At 46.1% G+C, this 17,775-nt stretch overlaps 1 protein-coding gene across 1 annotated transcript in view; it reads right to left on the minus strand.

Annotated features, from left to right (window-relative positions):
• Positions 1-17,256, minus strand: part of LOC133118143 (inositol polyphosphate-5-phosphatase A) — a 128,499-nt gene extending 111,243 nt beyond the window's left edge. The window contains exon 1 of the mRNA XM_061227930.1: positions 16,763-17,256. Coding sequence (XP_061083914.1) covers positions 16,763-16,840 — 78 coding nt within the window. The 5' untranslated portion in view covers positions 16,841-17,256. The remainder of the gene's footprint in view (positions 1-16,762) is intronic.
• Positions 17,257-17,775: the final 519 nt, after the last annotated feature.

A 17,775-nucleotide genomic window follows, 5' to 3' on the forward strand; every position in this document is an offset into this window, starting at 1 on the left:
AAATCCACCAGTTGACACCGATTCCGATACCAACAAAACCTTTATCTTTCAAAAGTTTTCCTCCTGTGCTGAAATAGTGTGCACTTATAAGCAATGTGTAGTAAGCCTAGCTAACCAAAGAGTCTTGTGCTGTATGTACACAGACCAGGAAAGGTCATCGACTAGGTACATTAAACGCACACAAACTGGCATCACATTAATTTCACCCGTTTACAACTCCACCACTCACCACCTAAACCAGACCCATGGCTCAATCACCATACACATTTAAGATGACAAAGAGTGTATTACATAAAAGGCAAAGAGGGACACACACACACACACACACACACACACACAAACACACACGTCCTGAAAAAGGGGTCAGACGAATATAGAGGACAAGTATGAATATTGTGAGTGGAGTGTAAACAGGAACAGCGAGACAAAGGATGGTCTAATCTCCACTTTCCAGAGAATCAAAGTTGGGAAACAAGGCAGATGGAAAATATATCTTCAGGGTGCAACACACACACGCACGCACACACACAATATAAGCTGATTAAAGATCTCCAGGACAACCTGTGATAATCGGTAGCTGAGAATTCTGGGAAACCGCAATCACACTGCGACCCCCACTGGGTTGTACCTCACACCTCTTCTTTAATTTGTTTGCCACCCGGGTGGCAGCGACGGGGAGGAGCGGCCATCTTTGGCACCAGGAAAGGAAAGCATTGGCAGTCTGGTCAATGGTGTCAGCCCATGGCCCCACCTCATCTAAGAGCTGCTTCTGTCTCCCACTGTACTTCACCATACCGGAGTAAAATCTGAGTAACTGCTGTGTCCGACCCGGGCAACTGAGAGAAGCCTGATCAAGGTCATCAGCAGCAAGCCCAACTCCTTGCGAGCTCTTCTAAGTACAGCGCTGTAAGGAAACTCATTCGTGAAATATAAATGCAGCTACAACAGCTGCCCCCCCCTTTAAAACCTTCTAGAACAAGCACTCGGTGCCAACATCGTGCATAACTGCTCCGGGTTTTGTTTAGCAGCGATGGTGTACACAGGCTTCATACGAAGACCGCTCCGCAGGCACGTCATTAACAGGAACAGCTCTGTGTTTTCTTACGTGCGGAGAGAGCACTGGGAGAGAAAAAGATAAACAGCTCCGCAAACCAAACGTCTCGGAAGGCCGCGCAGATAACGGAGAGCGCTGGACGGCGGTCAGAATCTCCTGACGGTGTTTGGCTGCCTTTCCGCGGGGGAGAGAGATTGCCATACAAAGACACGCGCGCTCTGCGCGGGCCGGTAAATTCTCCGCAGTCATAAAGCAGCCGAGCCGGTGGAGAGACGGTCCGTAACTGCCTTTAAAGTCCTCATGAGCGCTGCGATTTACTGCCTTCCCCGCAGCCCTCTCCCCCGCGCCTGCCTTCGCCCTGGTGCCTGCACGCGGGGGCCGGCTCCGTCCCTGCTTCTCCCCCCCTCCGGAGGACCTTAGGAGCCGTCAGCGTTCGATGGGAAGAGCACACGAGCGATCGCGGCCCAGCTCTCTGCGGCCGATGTCGATCGGAAATGGAGGTCTAGAGACGGTCTGAAGAGGTCTAGAGAAGGTCTGGAGAGGTCTAGAGAAGGTCTGGAGAGGTCTAGAGAAGGTCTGGAGAGGTCTAGAGAAGTGTGGGGAGAACAGAGGGACTTTGGGGCGAATCCCCAGCAACCTGAGGCGTCACGTGTAGAAGAAAAATCTTTCATTCATATTATAGAGGAAAGGACCACTGTGATGAAGCACTCTGCAGCATGGAAAGAATTTACAATACATCAGCACGGTGCATTCTCTGAAACAAAGCTCTCTAATATATGTGCTCTGCGTTTTACGTCAAAGCTATAGACTTGGCACATTCTTGTTCCAACCATGTACAGTACATATTCTTCTTGTTCCTGCTGAATCAACTTTGAAGCAAAACACATCTTTATCATGCGGCTGGGCAAAACAACTTTATCTGACTGATGACGGACAAACAGACACAAGCATGCATGTGACTGAAAGTCATCCCTTACACACGCATGGAAGGGCAGTGGAGACCTGCTTCACGTGAGGGAGCGTTTGGTGATAAAATGGAGGCTGAGATGTTTGAGCAAACACTCAGCCCTAACTCAAGCACAGAACGCTCGGAGCCTGGGATACGTAGGCAGGCTGGGAGACCGGAGGGGCCTATGGAAGACTCTAATCCCCTGCAACCCTCGGGCCCCAAATCCGCCCCTCATAAGGACCTGCTGTTCCTCTCTCTCAAACAGCCTCTGGCCACAGGGCCTCCGGTACGTGCCACCGCGGCTCTGTCTGTGTGCCAATCACACACCATCTCCATATTTAAATACGGCTGGGAAAACACGTCCTCTCCGACTACAGCTGCACTGCAGTCACGCCCCGACACCCACGCCACCTTTTCACTTTGCCATTTCACTTTTTGTTTTGCTATCAGCTATTGTTAACTTTACCCTTACATTAGTGCACAATTATTTTATGAGAATGTGACTTCAGCAATAGATATACGTTTAGCTATTTTATTTTTACCCATAAAATGTACGGGAGGGAAAACACCAGTAACTCATAAAGCATACTCACTACCTCAGCAGATTAGCAGAGGAGTTTGGGGGCCATATAAGCCTCTTCAGTGAATTCACACAGAACATTGCACAGCTCCTGACTAACTCCAATACACAACTAAATCCCACATGTGACCGGGAGTGAAATGCTGACCAGAGAACGTGGGATAATAAGTCCCTGCGTCTCCAGCCCCAGATCAAAGAGCAGAGTGCGCAGTTCTGGTCTCCAGCTCCCCGGCGAGGGTTAAACAGGACCTTCCCGGAGGTCCAACCCATCGGTCTCGGCCCTGAGTCCAGCTGAAAGGCTGCTGTCTCTGGACTCTCCCGGACCCCGGTGAACATGTGGTGTCGGCAGAACATCAGAGGGAGACGGACAGGTATGGGGGCAAACCTGAGAAAACAAGCCTGCTGGTCTGGGAAGAGGAAGAGACGGATCTGACTGTTACTGCAGCTGAGAGGGACAAACTGACATTTAGACAGAGGGAGAGGGAAGGATGGAGGACAGGAAGAGAGAGGAACAAATAACAGAATGAAAGAGAGCAGGGAGCACTCTGTCTCTGTCTCTGTCTCTGTCTCTGTCTCTGTCTCTGTCTCTGTCTCTGTCTCTGTCTCTGTCTCTGTCTCTGTCTCTGTCTCGAAGAACAGCAGCACAGCCAGAGCAGTCTCTACAGCGGAAGGTAAGCGTTTACTTGCGTAGACGCATAAATACTTAATGAACGACGGAGGGAAGTGAAGGAGAGATGCTATTACACACAATCATAGATGAATATTAAGAGGGATGTTATCACGATCTGAAAGCGTAGGGATTGGAGAGGAGTCCATGGCAGCCTGCAGGAAACAGCAGATGCACGCAGGGGGATACGCTCTCAGCCTACTGACCCACACGGTCAGAAAGCACAGCGTTCGGGTGAGTGAGACACCCTGGTGATTATGGTCAAGGAGGGAGGGGAAACCCCAAAAAGCCAAACATCTCAAATGTCAATAAAGCATAAACAAACAGCAACGAGCCTCTCCTTCAAGGACGTTTTTTCTTGCAGAGAGGGTGGAGCTAACTGGCTTGTTTGAAGCACTGAAAATTTATTAGCTCTCCAAAGCGAAACAGACCTATGGGTTTAGACCGCTGACCATAACTCCTCCTGTATTGTTATGCTTCATTCGCAATTGCTCTTTTTGAGAATCGTTAAGCCTCCGTCAGACATCTCGCCTCATCATGCCTCCTGACCTCCTGACAAGTTGCACAAAAGAGCATTCCTCTGAAACATATGGATCTTTTCAGGTGAAGCGCCCTAAATGTCCTTTGAATCATTAAAGATGCAGTGACCTGTAGTTTATGAGGCAGCAGAACGGTAATTAAGCTTCGGCTGAGCGTATTACAGTGCAGGAGGGGCTTTCTGTTTTCGTAAAACACCACCTACCACCTACATCACACACACACACACACACAGCACACCACACAGCTACTAATCCACAAATCAGCACGATATGGAGAGAGAGCGAGAGAGAGAGAGAGAGAGAGAGAGAGATAGATACATACTCATTAGACACATGGCTGCATCACTAATTCATCCTTTCCTCCTGACACCCATTCCACAGAGACTAGCTGTATAATTGTTGTTAGTCTTTTTCTTCCCCCACCTTTGCTCTAGGAAAAAAGGTAATGTTGTGTCAATATAGGAAGAACGAGAGAAGTGAAAAACAGCATGAGCCAGCCGTCCGGAGGAGGAGAGTGTCTCATCCTGTCAGCCACCTGTCACGACCAGAGGGATAGCTCGCGGCAAAAGGACACCCCAAACACCATTTAGTGTTCTTCCTGTGAACAATTTAGCCTTAAACATAAACACACAAATCTCCTTTCACAGCAAATATCACCTGATCCACAATGGACGGTTGTATCCCTGGTGTATCCCCTCTGGGGCAAAGCTGCTTAAATGACCTTAAATAACTCAAGAATAGCATCGTGCCCAGTCAGAAACAAACAGGGGGGAAAGGATTCAGGATGTGTAATTTCCTTGTGCTCTGCGAATGTGTATATGTGTGTGTGTGTGTGTGTGTATGTATGAGAGAGAGAGAGAGAGAGAGAAAGAGAAAGAAAAAGAAAGAGAAAGAAAGAGAAAGAGAGAGAGCGAGAGAGAGCGAGCGAGCGAGAGAGAGAGAGACTGTACACTCATCAAAAGAGCAGTTAGACATAAAGCCCCATATATGTATATCTGAAATGGGAAGGTATATATCAAACACAGGAATACTGATGTCGCTGTGAGCGGTGAGTATTTCACCACAGTCCAGTTCATCTCGCATTAAAGTGAGGAAAAGCAGGTCCTCGCAAGTCTGGTATAGAGATCTGGCCACCACACACACACACACAGAGTCACACAGAGTCACACAGAGTCACACAGAGTCACACAGAGTCACACAGAGTCACACAGAGTCACACAGGCAACATTTCTTCGAAATCACTCCGCAACATAGGCAAAATGCAAGCAAAATTGCGAGCCTGTATGTGGTGTTAAATCTGTCTTCAATTTGAGAGCACAGTGCCCCAAAGGTACTCATTAATGACTTGGCCAGTGATTTCATCCAAACAGTTTCCACTCTACTATAATAAAAATAACAGAAGTATTGAGCATTTAGCACTAAAATGCTATTTTACCCATTAAAGCAGCCGTCCACAGAGACCAATAAGCCATCAAAGTGTCAGTATTAAAAAACACACACAAACACACAAAACAGAATACACAAACACAAAATGCAAACAGAATAATGGGCTCGATAAGAAACTCCAACTCGTGAGCGGTGCTGCAAACAACACGAGTTCAAAACAACCTCACAGCGGACGCTTATTTTCCAAGAGCTTCCAGCTAACAGAAGCACAGCGTTCCACAAACCCTCGGAGCCTGGCCGGAACACCGAGCCTAAAAGCCGAACGCAAGAACTTCCTATGTGGCCGCGAGCTGCGGGATAGGTCAGTCCTATAAAAGGAGCACAGAAAGCAAGCGGACATTTTAGGACTTTAAACACAGGGTGTTGGCAGGACTCGGTTTTCCCATGTAGCAATTTGAAGCCCGGAGACGTCTAAACCAGGCCACCGAGCTCAAACAGGAAGTAGGCCGCAGTAAACCCCAGAGCCCAGGCCGCTTTGAAGGCCAGGTGGGACCTCACAGACTGACACCGCGTCCCTCTCATTATCAAATATAAATATCCTCACAAGCAGGAGACTGAAGCCCCCACACTCCAGGGACCATGTCGCCCCCCCCACCCCCCCGAGCAGGAACGAGGACACGTTAACCCTTTAAGAACCGGGATGCAAGCTCCACTCCCAGCAAACATGACTACGGCATCCATCTCCTTTTACAGGCATTTCCCCCAGAGGCTCATGGGAATAAGGTGGATCTAATGAAGAAAAATGTCTCTGCTCCATGCCTGCTCAAAAACTGGAGCTAAAGAGATCTAACGCAGCTGCCCTTTCTTCTTGCGTACGGGGTTCAGACACAGCTATCAGCTTTCAGGGTTGTAATAGAGCCATTGCATAGGTAGGCTACATTTGCATCTGAAAATTGGGGTGTGCATTCCTAGAGCACTTAAAACAACAGGGGTTAAAAGTTAAGAAAGACGTGCTTGAGAAATCTGCTCTGAAAAGACCAACCTGAGAGCTCTTGCTGGGCTAGAAATCACAGGCTTTTGTGCTGAGAATAATTCCACAGTGTGTAGGAGGGTTTTTAAAAATAAACTCGCTCTCCGGGAGATAAATTAGGTATGAAGGCCTTGCAGGGCCTCCTAGTGCTTTCCTCTCTGCACAGGAAGTACTGTAACTAGTGCTCGCCCGAATGATGGATTAAGCTCTTCAGTCACTACTTGTGACATCATCATCAGTGGCCAGGACACAAGGTGAATCCATGAAGCCCGGATTCAGCCGCACCCCTTTATGGCCACGGCTTCCATTTTGCCTTCCACTTTCATTGCATCCAGCAGCTTCATTTGACCTACCAGCAGCCTACACCAGGACCAACCTGCACTCACTTTCTAATACAAAAGCCTAAGGTATGTAGCAATGCAAGTGGAAGTAGGGGTGTCTCTAGTAACACTGTGGAACAAGTAGTCAACCCCCATTAACAAACCATAAATACAACTATGAGCAGCACTTGAATTTAATGATATTGTGGCACTCTCAGAAATATTACAAAACAGGAGTAAAGGTATTGAAAAATAATTTGATAACCGCCAATTTTGTCATTTTCCAGAACCTGCCAGCAACGTGCACACAACTCTTTTATAACAATCTACATTCCATTACAGACCTCCACAAAGTGTGTGTAATGTAGCGATTACATTACATTACATTACCTTATTACATTATGGTGACAAGTGATCTATTGACATCTTTGCATTAGCTTGTTGGCAAGCCAATTAGCTAGATATATGGGGACCAAGCGTATGTTTTGGAGTTGCTCCATTAGGACAGTACCAGGGTTTCAAGTTTCCCTGGATTCAATCCGCTCCAAGCGGGAGGGGGTGGAATGCATACCCCACGTAGCTGTTCTGCAGCTGGGCCTGGTACATTTCTCCCCCCCCCCCCCCCACCCCCTCTCTTTGTTTGCAGTGGGACTCCTATTATACTTTATGAACTCCATAAAGTTTGATTTTGATAGGAAACTTCCCACCTTACCAACTACTTGGTAGTTGGCATACAACACTTTTCTGGCCAGACCAAATTTAGGCATTGCATAACCTTTGAAGAAATCATCTATTTGACTTCATTTTCCTTGTGGCGGTTCTTAACCAAAATATCTATTAGTCTTAGAAGTTTGGAAGTCATACACCAAGTGGTGCTGATATAGTAAACCAACAAATATTGAAAAGAAACTGCCAAGTGCCACGATGCAGCATTTTGGAATGACCATAACTTGAAACTTGAAACAGGTTTTTCCCTGCTTTAATACCAGAGATATAACTCTCCAAAAACCCAATCCAGAATGACAAATCCAACAAGGCTAACGTCCAAGAGAATGACCTACACATCAGGTATGAAATAAACATATTCCACCCTCCTCTCTCAGGCTGATCATGAGGACTAAAATATTTCTGCACTGTGATGTTTTTGCTGCTTCCTGCCTGCAGCGGGTACCTCTGTGTTGACATATACGCAGTAATTGCTAAGACCTACAGATGCAGCAGACAGACAGGCCTCTTCATTATCTGGAAAAAAATAAAGAATCAAAGAGTGGAGAGGAGCCAGACAGCCTGTCTTCACTGACACTTCACTACGATAAAACTTGGCCGCGATCGAAACCTAACAGCTTGTTTCAACATTGGAGAATAATAACAATTATGGACAAACTGTCAGCAACAAAACCCAGTTCTCTCGGTTAACATTCAGTCGGTGATGTGCGGCTAGCAGCGGTGTGCCAGGGAAGGATGACTCCGAAGAGGGTGCGGCCCGATTGGGATTAGGGAAGAGGGGGGTTGAGAGGGGTGACAGACATGCTAAAACAAGAAGCAGATTTAGGAAATGCAGTGGTGCCAGGAACCTGGGAGTTCCATCGCCATTAGCACGTTAGCAGAGAGAGGTCGCGTCCACAAGGGGAGAGACAGAAAGTACCACTAGACCCGTTTACAAGCGTGAACACACCTTTAAACCCTGTGTGCTCATCTCAGAGAATGAGTTTGGCTGGCCCTGGTGCGCCGAGCAATCAAGACGGCCAAAACACAGCTCTCCTGCTCGGTAAGCCACACCACGCTGACCTGCTGTGCGATTGTGTTTTTTAGGAAATTAAACCACGTAGAGTACAAAGCCGTGCGTGATGAGCCGCACTGTTGTGACAGAAGTCACGGTGCCACAGCACTCCGATTTCAATTACCCTTCCCTCTCTCCTTTATTTTGATTTCATTTCTTTTCCTGTTGGGATTTTTTTATTACCGTTAAGCTAATATTTGTGCAGGCAGTAAAATTAGCCTAGTCATTGCATTAATTAAGCAAACAAATGCCCTGTCGGGGCTGAAGCAAGCTTGTGTACACACTGGAAAACTGGTATATTTTTAACCAAATATGATGACAGGCTACAATAGATAGTGAGCAATAACAAAAAACAGTTAACCGCCACGCTAGAATACACGCTTGCATGGTTTATTTTGAGGAGCCTGAAATAAAACGATATAATATTAAACCCAAAAATAATCTTTCCTACAGTAGTTTTACAAGAACAGGCACACCCTGGGACCAGCATTAAATTTCAGCATTTTCATTGGCAAATTTAAGGCAAAATTTAGGCAGACAACTGCAATTTTTTACTTAAGACATTAAAGCAAGAGAATTACTTACGATTCAGCAACACAATAACAACTGAAATAGACATGCTGAAGCATAATTTACAGTCATTGGGCAAATGGAAAATTAGGTACAATTAAAAAAACGCCTGCTGTTTAGAATGACTCAAACTGCGAAACATTAGCATACCCCTTAAACATAATTACTACCATACCGTTGATGAACTATAAAACGAAATGCTTAAGCACACTATGCTACAATACCCTCAGTGAACTAGTTACTATACTCAATCTGATTATTGCTTGAGTCCAAGATGACAAGCAAACTTTTATCTGGACAGATTGACAGTAGAGATGAGAAGCACACAGAAGAACAGTAGAGATGAGAAGCACACAGACGAACAGTAGAGATGAGAAGCACACAGAAGAACAGTAGAGATGATAAGCACACAGAAGAACAGTAGAGTTGAGAAGCACACAGAAGAGATGAGAACTGACAGACTCCCAGAGTGCAGATGGGCTCCTGCCAAGGTTTTTATTTTGCACATTAACTTTTATTATCATTGTTCCATTTCATAGTCGTGTTTGCTTGCTTTGCTCCGGTCTTTCGGCAGATGAGGCTGGCGGTTCAGGTCGTTGAAAGGGGGCGGGGCTGCAAATGGCTGCCCAGGAAATGGGGGAGGGTGCGGGGGGGTGGGGGTGCAGATAAATGACACGACATTAATTGCCCCCAGCTCCAGATCCTCTGACCTTATCTCACTTCCTTATCAGTTTGTGCAGAGCAGAGCTCATTGTTTAGGCCCCTGGGTTTATCTGTTAGGTTTGGAGGGGTCAGTGACTGCAGCCCAAACCAGGGACACACTGTACCGCCACAGAAGTGGTGAGGGGGCAGCGTTCTGTAAATACAACCAGCGCAGAGATGCTCTCTCTTTCTCTCTTTCTCACCCCCTTTGTTTACGGAGTGTCTCCGGAACCAGCAGTTAACTCCGGGGCCAGTGCAGTGCTCGCTAAGTTCAGCAGCTGAGCCTTTATCTGCGGGTGATAAGACAGGGACACGGCCCCCACCATGTTAAAAGCTGACCGTTGAAAGTGCAGGGCGGGTGTCACGTCGATAGTTTCCTCTCTGCGGTGGGAGTTTGAGAGCAGGCCAAGAGCATCTCCCTCTCTCCCTCTAGAAATCCCTCTGTTTTAAGTGTTCTCCACTTCTAAAACTGCTCCCAAAATGAACAAAAAGCCCAATAATGCGAGAATGGCGAAATCCTTGTGTGACAGAGGGTCGTTTTTATTCGGATATCAGATGACACTTCAGCAAGAGAGCCATTAGCTGAGAAGAGTCATTCCACCCGAATTTCCCATTCGCTAGAGGCCTTGTATTAACCGTTATCCTGAAACAGTCGGCAGCGCCATGGAGCTCCAGTCAGAGGGAGCGCGCCTCCGTTCTCCTCCACCACGGCAGATAAGCATAATCACACTGTACACATTTCAGGCCAGACAGTGGAAAATGTGGATCTGATTACGTCTGTGCTCCTGACCCTCCACACGAATCCCACAGAGCAACAGCTCTATAGATGGTCAGGCACCGAGCGAACGGCACTTTAAACACCACGCTGGGTCCAGGGGCCAGTGCCAACCGCCACTTCCACTGAAGCGCAACACGCTCTCGCCCCCGAGAGAGAGCCGGTCTGGGGGGAAGGAACGGGCTAACAAGCTATTTCCATTTCATACCCAGCTCCTCAAGGACACCATTTAACAACCAGCACCAAAGGGAGAGACACATATGTCATTCCAGACTATTATAACCGGAAATTTTCCAACATGCAAGTGCGGCTAATAAAACTGTTTCAAGCACATAAGGAAAGCAGCTTACCCCAAATAGCCATGTCTGCCACACAGACATTTCATTAAGCATCTATTAATGAAGGAAAATCGGGCTCTAAATCAACCATGTTATTGAACAGGGAGAGAGCTGCCACACAAAGATACATGTAAGAGCACTGTTGACACCACCCCTCCCCTCGCTGCTATAAAAAGCCAGATTTAGGCTGCTTATCACATCTGACATGTGCCTTTAAAAGCTGTGTGTTTCATGCGCTGAGGGGTCAGAAGTGACGATGGCGGGTATTAGGGCTGGCGACTGATGACAATAAGCCCTTTGACTGGGAGAAAGTTTCCACACTGCCTCTCCAATTAAAGCGGAGACGGCCCGACGTCATGTGAACGCAGACGGATTTATACGGGACATGGAGGGGGGTCACGTTCCAACACAAATACAGACCCCCCCCAAACCGCGCCCTTCTCCTTCTCTTTTCTTAAACACCCCTCCAACTCAATGACACTCACTGTTTCAGTCTTTCTGTTTGAAGGTCACACAGGCTAGACTTGGAATACCTCCCCCAATTCCCCCCAAATCTGATTTTCCGCTGAAGTTACATCTTCACAGCCTTCACTCGTGAACCAGAATCACCGCAGCTGAAGTGCATGCACTCCTCCAACACATTCCCCAATGCACTATCCACTGACTATTCCACACAGTACTACAGCGGTGAGCTAGCACATGATCTAGATGTAGATCTGGTGTGGCTCTCACTGACAGAGGTAGCATATGGGAGTCTGGTGTGTCACTGGAAGGACGACTGCACAGAGCCCTGGCCAAATGACACCCACCCTACTCTGGTGGGTCAACTGAGAGGGCCACTATGCCCTGCTACTGGGGCCACCGTTCACTGACGGTGTGACCCAACACCTGGGGCTAGAGGGCACAGCCTGTACTTGCGGGAAGCACCTTTATTGACTAAGTAAAGGAACAACCTCTCTACCTTTTTCCTGACTGAATCAGCAGCTCACTCCTTCAGGCACAGCATGAAGGTGACACAGTCTTAGACCTCAGTGAAAAGCACACACAGACGCCGGGCATTCTCTGCGGTTCTCTGGATTTCCACCAGCAGCGACGCGCAGGGCCGGCGACCCAAGCCTAAATCTACACACGGTTCGCTACGTAGCCGACGGCTACCGGGGCCTTTGATTCGAAATAATATTTTCCCTGTTTGAAGAGAAATCCAAAGAAAACAGGCCGGCGACTTTCTCACGAAACTGTCCAGCAAATTCAGCAAACGTTCCCATGGCTGTGGAAAGGTGAGCAGGGAACAGCGAGTGAGACAGTACTCCTCATCCGGGCGTGCGAGAGAGAGCCCGCTCGGGGGGAAGATGGCGGAGACGCGGCAAGGCTCACAGCGGCCTCCTTCACCGCTTTTAAAGTCATCCTCGGTGACAGAAACGAGGGCTCCGCTCTAGAAAACATACCCACACACAGAAAAGAGTCTCTTTCATCTGGGCGAGGCCCCGTTTTATTTGCGTCAGATTGAATTTGTAATCAAAAAGATGCCTGGTGGTCAGAGTTAATGAGACATCTGGGGAGTGCGGGGGAAGAGGAGCTCGTGAAATCAAACGGCGCTCACAAGCCCAGCCAGAAAAGCGGAGCGTCTCCTCAACAAAACCGTGTCGCCGAACGCACACGTGGCATCAAATGTGTCACCCTGATCCAGATTTAGGGCTCAAAGCGCATCCGCCACAAAATCCACAACGACTTCAGAGACGTTTATTCTTTGCCGTTACCAGAAGACTCGGAGATTAACCACAAAGTTACAGTGGGAGTGCCCTCATTGGGAATGGGTCAATGGACTTTAAATGAGATCACTCAGTCTCCTCGTAGTGTTGAAGGGTAGTAAGCTAGTGAAAGCTGTGTTCATTCACTGTCTATCCTCTTCCCACATTGCACTGATGTAGACACTGTGTCCAAACATCACTGACAGGCATCGAATGACACTGTCGAGTGGCAATAATATGAGAAATTTAGAGCTAATCTGAATATCTGCTATATATAAGGGGATAACACATGTCCACATAACTGGATATTGGGTTCCCCAAGAAAGGTGGGTATCGGTCTGAATGTTGTTTCCACCCTTAGACCCACAGAAATTCCAGCAATCCCCCACCAGATTCAAAGGACACTGCAGGAACGGGACAGACCTATGAATATGTCTGGGAATCCCAGTCCAAGAGAAAATACTGTAAAAATGTTACTTAAAAAATGTTACATACCCAGGGAAACAGAGCGTACGGTATGTGACAGAAATGAGACCTCATCATGCCAGCTCTAACCCGTGGATGTGATACAAATAGAGACTCCTACACCTTTAAGACAAGCTGAAATCCAAATGCACTTTTCCCTCAGTTTGGTCAATTCTTTATAACACAAAAATATATATGAAATATATACAAAAAATATATGAAATTGTAATACTATACAAATATATGTATGTATATATACAAATAGTATTTTCACATCAAAACACTTCCTGGAAAAAATGGATTGTGTACCAGCGGGTGTGTATTTAGATCAAATGTCTGTCACTTTTCCGCTCCCCTCCAATCAACATCCTTTCACACAGGGGCGCGTACTCTTCCCCCCAGAGCCATAGGCTACGGCTCTGCTTCCCCCTCCCCATTTAACGTCAGTCAAATAGACCCGCCCTCCAAAAATTAGCCCCAAAAGAGATGTTTCACTCGCGTATAAGCCCTATCACGGAGACTAGCACTGCTAACTTCCATTGCAGCTTGTCTTTAAGACAGACATGCACGCTCGCAAGCGCATCCACGTACACAGAGACACAGAACACCCATCCACTGATACGAGATTTTCAAGAACCACTGCTGATTGGGGGGGGGGGGGGGGGGGGGGGGGGCAGCCACGCATAACAAGACCATTTACACTCTTAGGCAACCGTGAGCAGAATCAACACAGAGTTACGCAACGTAATGCGAGGGATTCCTTGTGCTGTGCTGGAGCAGCTCTGCGGTGAATGGCTAGCAGCGTGTCGATGCAGGCCTGCTTCACCACGCTGTGCGCGTAGCCATTCCTGTGCACTTTCCCTGCTGCTCATACCTGCGCCGGGTGAACTGAAACCCTGTCGACTTCAATATCTACTGTACTGTGCGCCCGTGTCCGTGACCGTGACCGTGACCGTGACCGCCTGCGCGTTCCTTTCATTCACTACCTACTGAAACCGCCAGGCCGCTGGGGACTCCACCCAATGAAACCTAGAAACTCAGTATTGAGTAGAACTGACAGTATTGTCTCTGACATGAAACAAGCTGCAGGAATGAACATATGAAAACATTACAATCCTACGTCTGTATCAGGTACAGTACTCAATGTTCCCTTGAAGGGCCCTTCGATCGGGGCAACTTGATTTCCTTTTTAACTTTGTGTTTTTTTCAAATGGTCATTCGTTACACTTGTTCACAATCTGGCTCATCCATTTCAGGTCAAGGCAGCTGCCCAGACCAAATTAGCATTTTGTGGCTGTTATTGCCAGCTTTGGCACTTTAGCATATGTAAAAGAGAGAGATGGTGAAGAGCTATACCATGATATAAGAAACATGTCTATACGACCTAGATAGATGGATAGATTATAAAGCACTTTTCTATCCACTCAAAGCACTTTACAGTGATGAGTAGGGAACTCGCCTCAACCACCAACAATTGACTCATTGGGGCATGTCAGGTCAAAGTCATTGGGAGCACGCTAATTAGTACAATATTTGTTAGCCAATATCTCCCAGATTAACAATCCAAGACCAGTGTAATTTAGTTTCCAGGGGTTTTTTAAGGCCAAATCAGCATGCCATGCCAAATCTTATTAAACTCCATAACGATGCAGTCCAAAACTGTGTTGATTTGACCCAATACTACAACTTCAAAGCTATTTTTCTCATCTTTGATGCATTTTTTTATTTCTAATTTCACATTTTGTTAGAAAGGTGATCTGTGAGATTATAAATAATAGGCCTTCTCTATAATTTTGACATATCTAGTAATTATATATAATACATATATAATCCCGAATATATAACCTTATAATAGTACAACTTCTAAATAATCATTGAAAAACAATTATAGTCTATTCTCTCAAGTTGATTTTCTATGCAGCTAGATTTATTCCATTAATTATTGGAAGCAAGAATCTGATGGCCTAGATAAAGGCACATTCAACGTGCTCTATATTTTCATATAGAGCACGGATTTGCATTTCCTGAAAAAAAAATGCATTGGCTTGTCCATTAGGACTTAATCATTCCTGGATCACAGACTCAAAGAGGTAAATCCGAAATACCACCAGGATATTAGCTTGAGCAAAAGAAAATAAATGGCATTTTAACCATATGATAGGAATTAGGGTAGCATGTGACTAAGCATGTTAGTTTCATTCGTGTAATTTTGAGGCTCCTAAAAAAAGAACTGTGAATTGACCACATCCAAAATAAATAACTGTTTAATGTTCATGAATAGAGAGAGAGAGTGAGAGAGTGAGTGAGAGAGAGAGAACATAAAACAGGAAAGAATGTGTCAATAAAGCCATGTATGCCTACTAACAAGGGGAATTATGCTTATTGACTTAAACACTTTTCCTACGCCCCTGTCGATTTTGAATCAACTTGTAAAATATCTGAAAGTTTTACCTTAAAAGAAAACGAAATGACCCACAATACAACCAAATGTCACCGGTCTTGACCCTATATCTATTTATATCGCGGCAGAGAAAGGCTCTCACGTTTGGTGTGTAGTTCACAGGGAGGAGGAGGGAAAAAAGCCGCAACAACAGCTTGTTGCGCTTTAAAAGGAAGCGACAATCTGCCTCTGGGCCCGACCATAAAGAAGAGGCGCTCTCTCACTCACTCTCTCTCTCTCTCTCTCACACACACACACACACACACACACACACACACACACACACAAACACAAACACACATACACACACTTCATATCTGCGACATCGTGTTGTCTACGGACGAAAATAAACAAACAGTGACACTACACAGTAGGCTATTTATAAACAAGTTCATTTGTCCATTACTAACCAATTACAGATAAACATAAATGACAACAAAAGGTGAAAACTCAGTGTGTAAAAGCCACGACAAAATGGACAAGTTGCCAAAACATTAACGGAACATAACGGCATGGCCATTGGCAAAACTAAAAGTCAAACTTTGGCACGCTGGCAAGCTGTGGACGCCGCATTCTGAACTCCTAAATTGTCATTTTACCTTTTGTTAAAATTCAACCTGCATTTCATTGTCGAAGTAATCACAATTATGTCTGCAAGTCGAACAAAGGGTAATCGTTAAGAAGTAAAGATTTTATCGTCACGCTGTCATACACGGTGGAAAAGGGGGAGGGGAAACTTAATGGGACAGCTTTCCATGTTAACCTCTTCCTTTTCTGTTGCATGTACGCTGTCAGTCGGTGATGTTATATCATACCTACACTAACACAAACGATCGGTCGGAATAATGTTATGTTCAGAGGATATAAGCTTGTAGGTGAACACTTAACTCCGACTACACGTTTCTGTTTGCCAGATTTTTCTTCAGAGTCATATTTACTTACTGATGATATAATGACACCCATGCTAAAATACGGAGATAAATATTGAATCAGCGTCGAGCGGAAACTTTGTTAAGTGCAATGTACGCTGTACGCTGCTTCAAGACACTGCTTAGACATGGCTAGCGAACTACAAGAATGTTAAAAGTAGGCCCTTGGAAGAGGTAGCTCTTCCCAATCATACGCAAGCAACAAACTGTAATAATCGATATACAATCTAAGCAACGTCAGTCAGGTAGGCAACCGCCTCCTCGTACCTGCAACCCCCAAAACAGTGGCATGGAGAGTCCTAAGTTTGGATTCATAGATACTAGAGGGGCCTCGTTGCGACTGTGTTAAAGTGAATCGGTGTTTGGCGACGTTACGAACCGACCATCCACACGCGCGCACACACACCAACATAAATACACACGCGTGTAAACGACTCAATCAACAACAGTCATAGAAGCAGCAGATGCAATACAGGCGCTTGTTACTTACATCTTCAAAGAGCGATCCAACGTTGGCTGTTACCAGCAATATCCCCGTGCCTTGTGCAGTCACCTTCCCCGCCATCATTCTGTTTTTAAACCGAAGCTGCCAGGTGTCGAATGGAATTAAAAGCAACGAAAGTAGTAAAATGTTTAACGAGACCGGTTCGGTTAAAACACTGAGAAATTACGAATGCAGCCAGGCTTATCGGAGCTCAGCTCGCTCATAGCTGTGCGTGTGCATCTAAGTAGTATCAAGCTTTGGGTCCCTCTCTGATGAATGTGTTGGTCACTTCTTCACGTGATAGTTCGTAGCCATCGTAAAAGTTTCTTTTTTTAATCCACCGCGATTGTCGGACTCTGGGTCATCTCAGCGTTCGGGTGTTTTTCTGGCTTTTGCTGTTAGAAACTCTGCCTCCCGCTCCCGCAAAGCTCCGGCAGCACCATTGCGAGGATTGTTTAGGAGGATGGGCTGGAGTCGTTCAGTGTCCTGACGTCACCGAGCCAATGGAAAGATGCGGCTCTTAAAAGGGCAACGCGCAGATTGCGAACATTTGTCGAAGACCCCATTCTTCTTACCAAGGTTTTGGAAACGGCAGATCGGCGAATCAGATCAATCGTATGGCAGTCAGAAAATATTGAAGAGGCGAAGGAGCATACATATACTTGTAACAACATGCTTTTAAATCCAGTGTGTGTGTATGTGTGCCCGTACGCATAGGGAGCTAATTAATTATTTTAAGGCTAAAAACCAAGCCAAAACATCTCTATCAACCTCTATCTCTATCTATTTTTTTACCATTAAACAAAATAAAACATGCACTTTAATGGTGGTATGATTACAATTGCGTTAATCAAAACTTGATTACCTACCTGCACTGCAGTGTATAAGATAATGTCAAGAATGGGTACACATCACAGTGTGTGTGTGCACACATGAGGACTTGCCATGCTATGATGTGAACTGCCAGTGTAGGGGAAAATATTGTGCCTGGTGAATATTAAAGTGCTGCTGATGTTTTG

The sequence above is a fragment of the Conger conger genome, chromosome 18 (genome assembly GCF_963514075.1).
Source record: "Conger conger chromosome 18, fConCon1.1, whole genome shotgun sequence".
Lineage (NCBI taxonomy): Eukaryota > Metazoa > Chordata > Actinopteri > Anguilliformes > Congridae > Conger > Conger conger.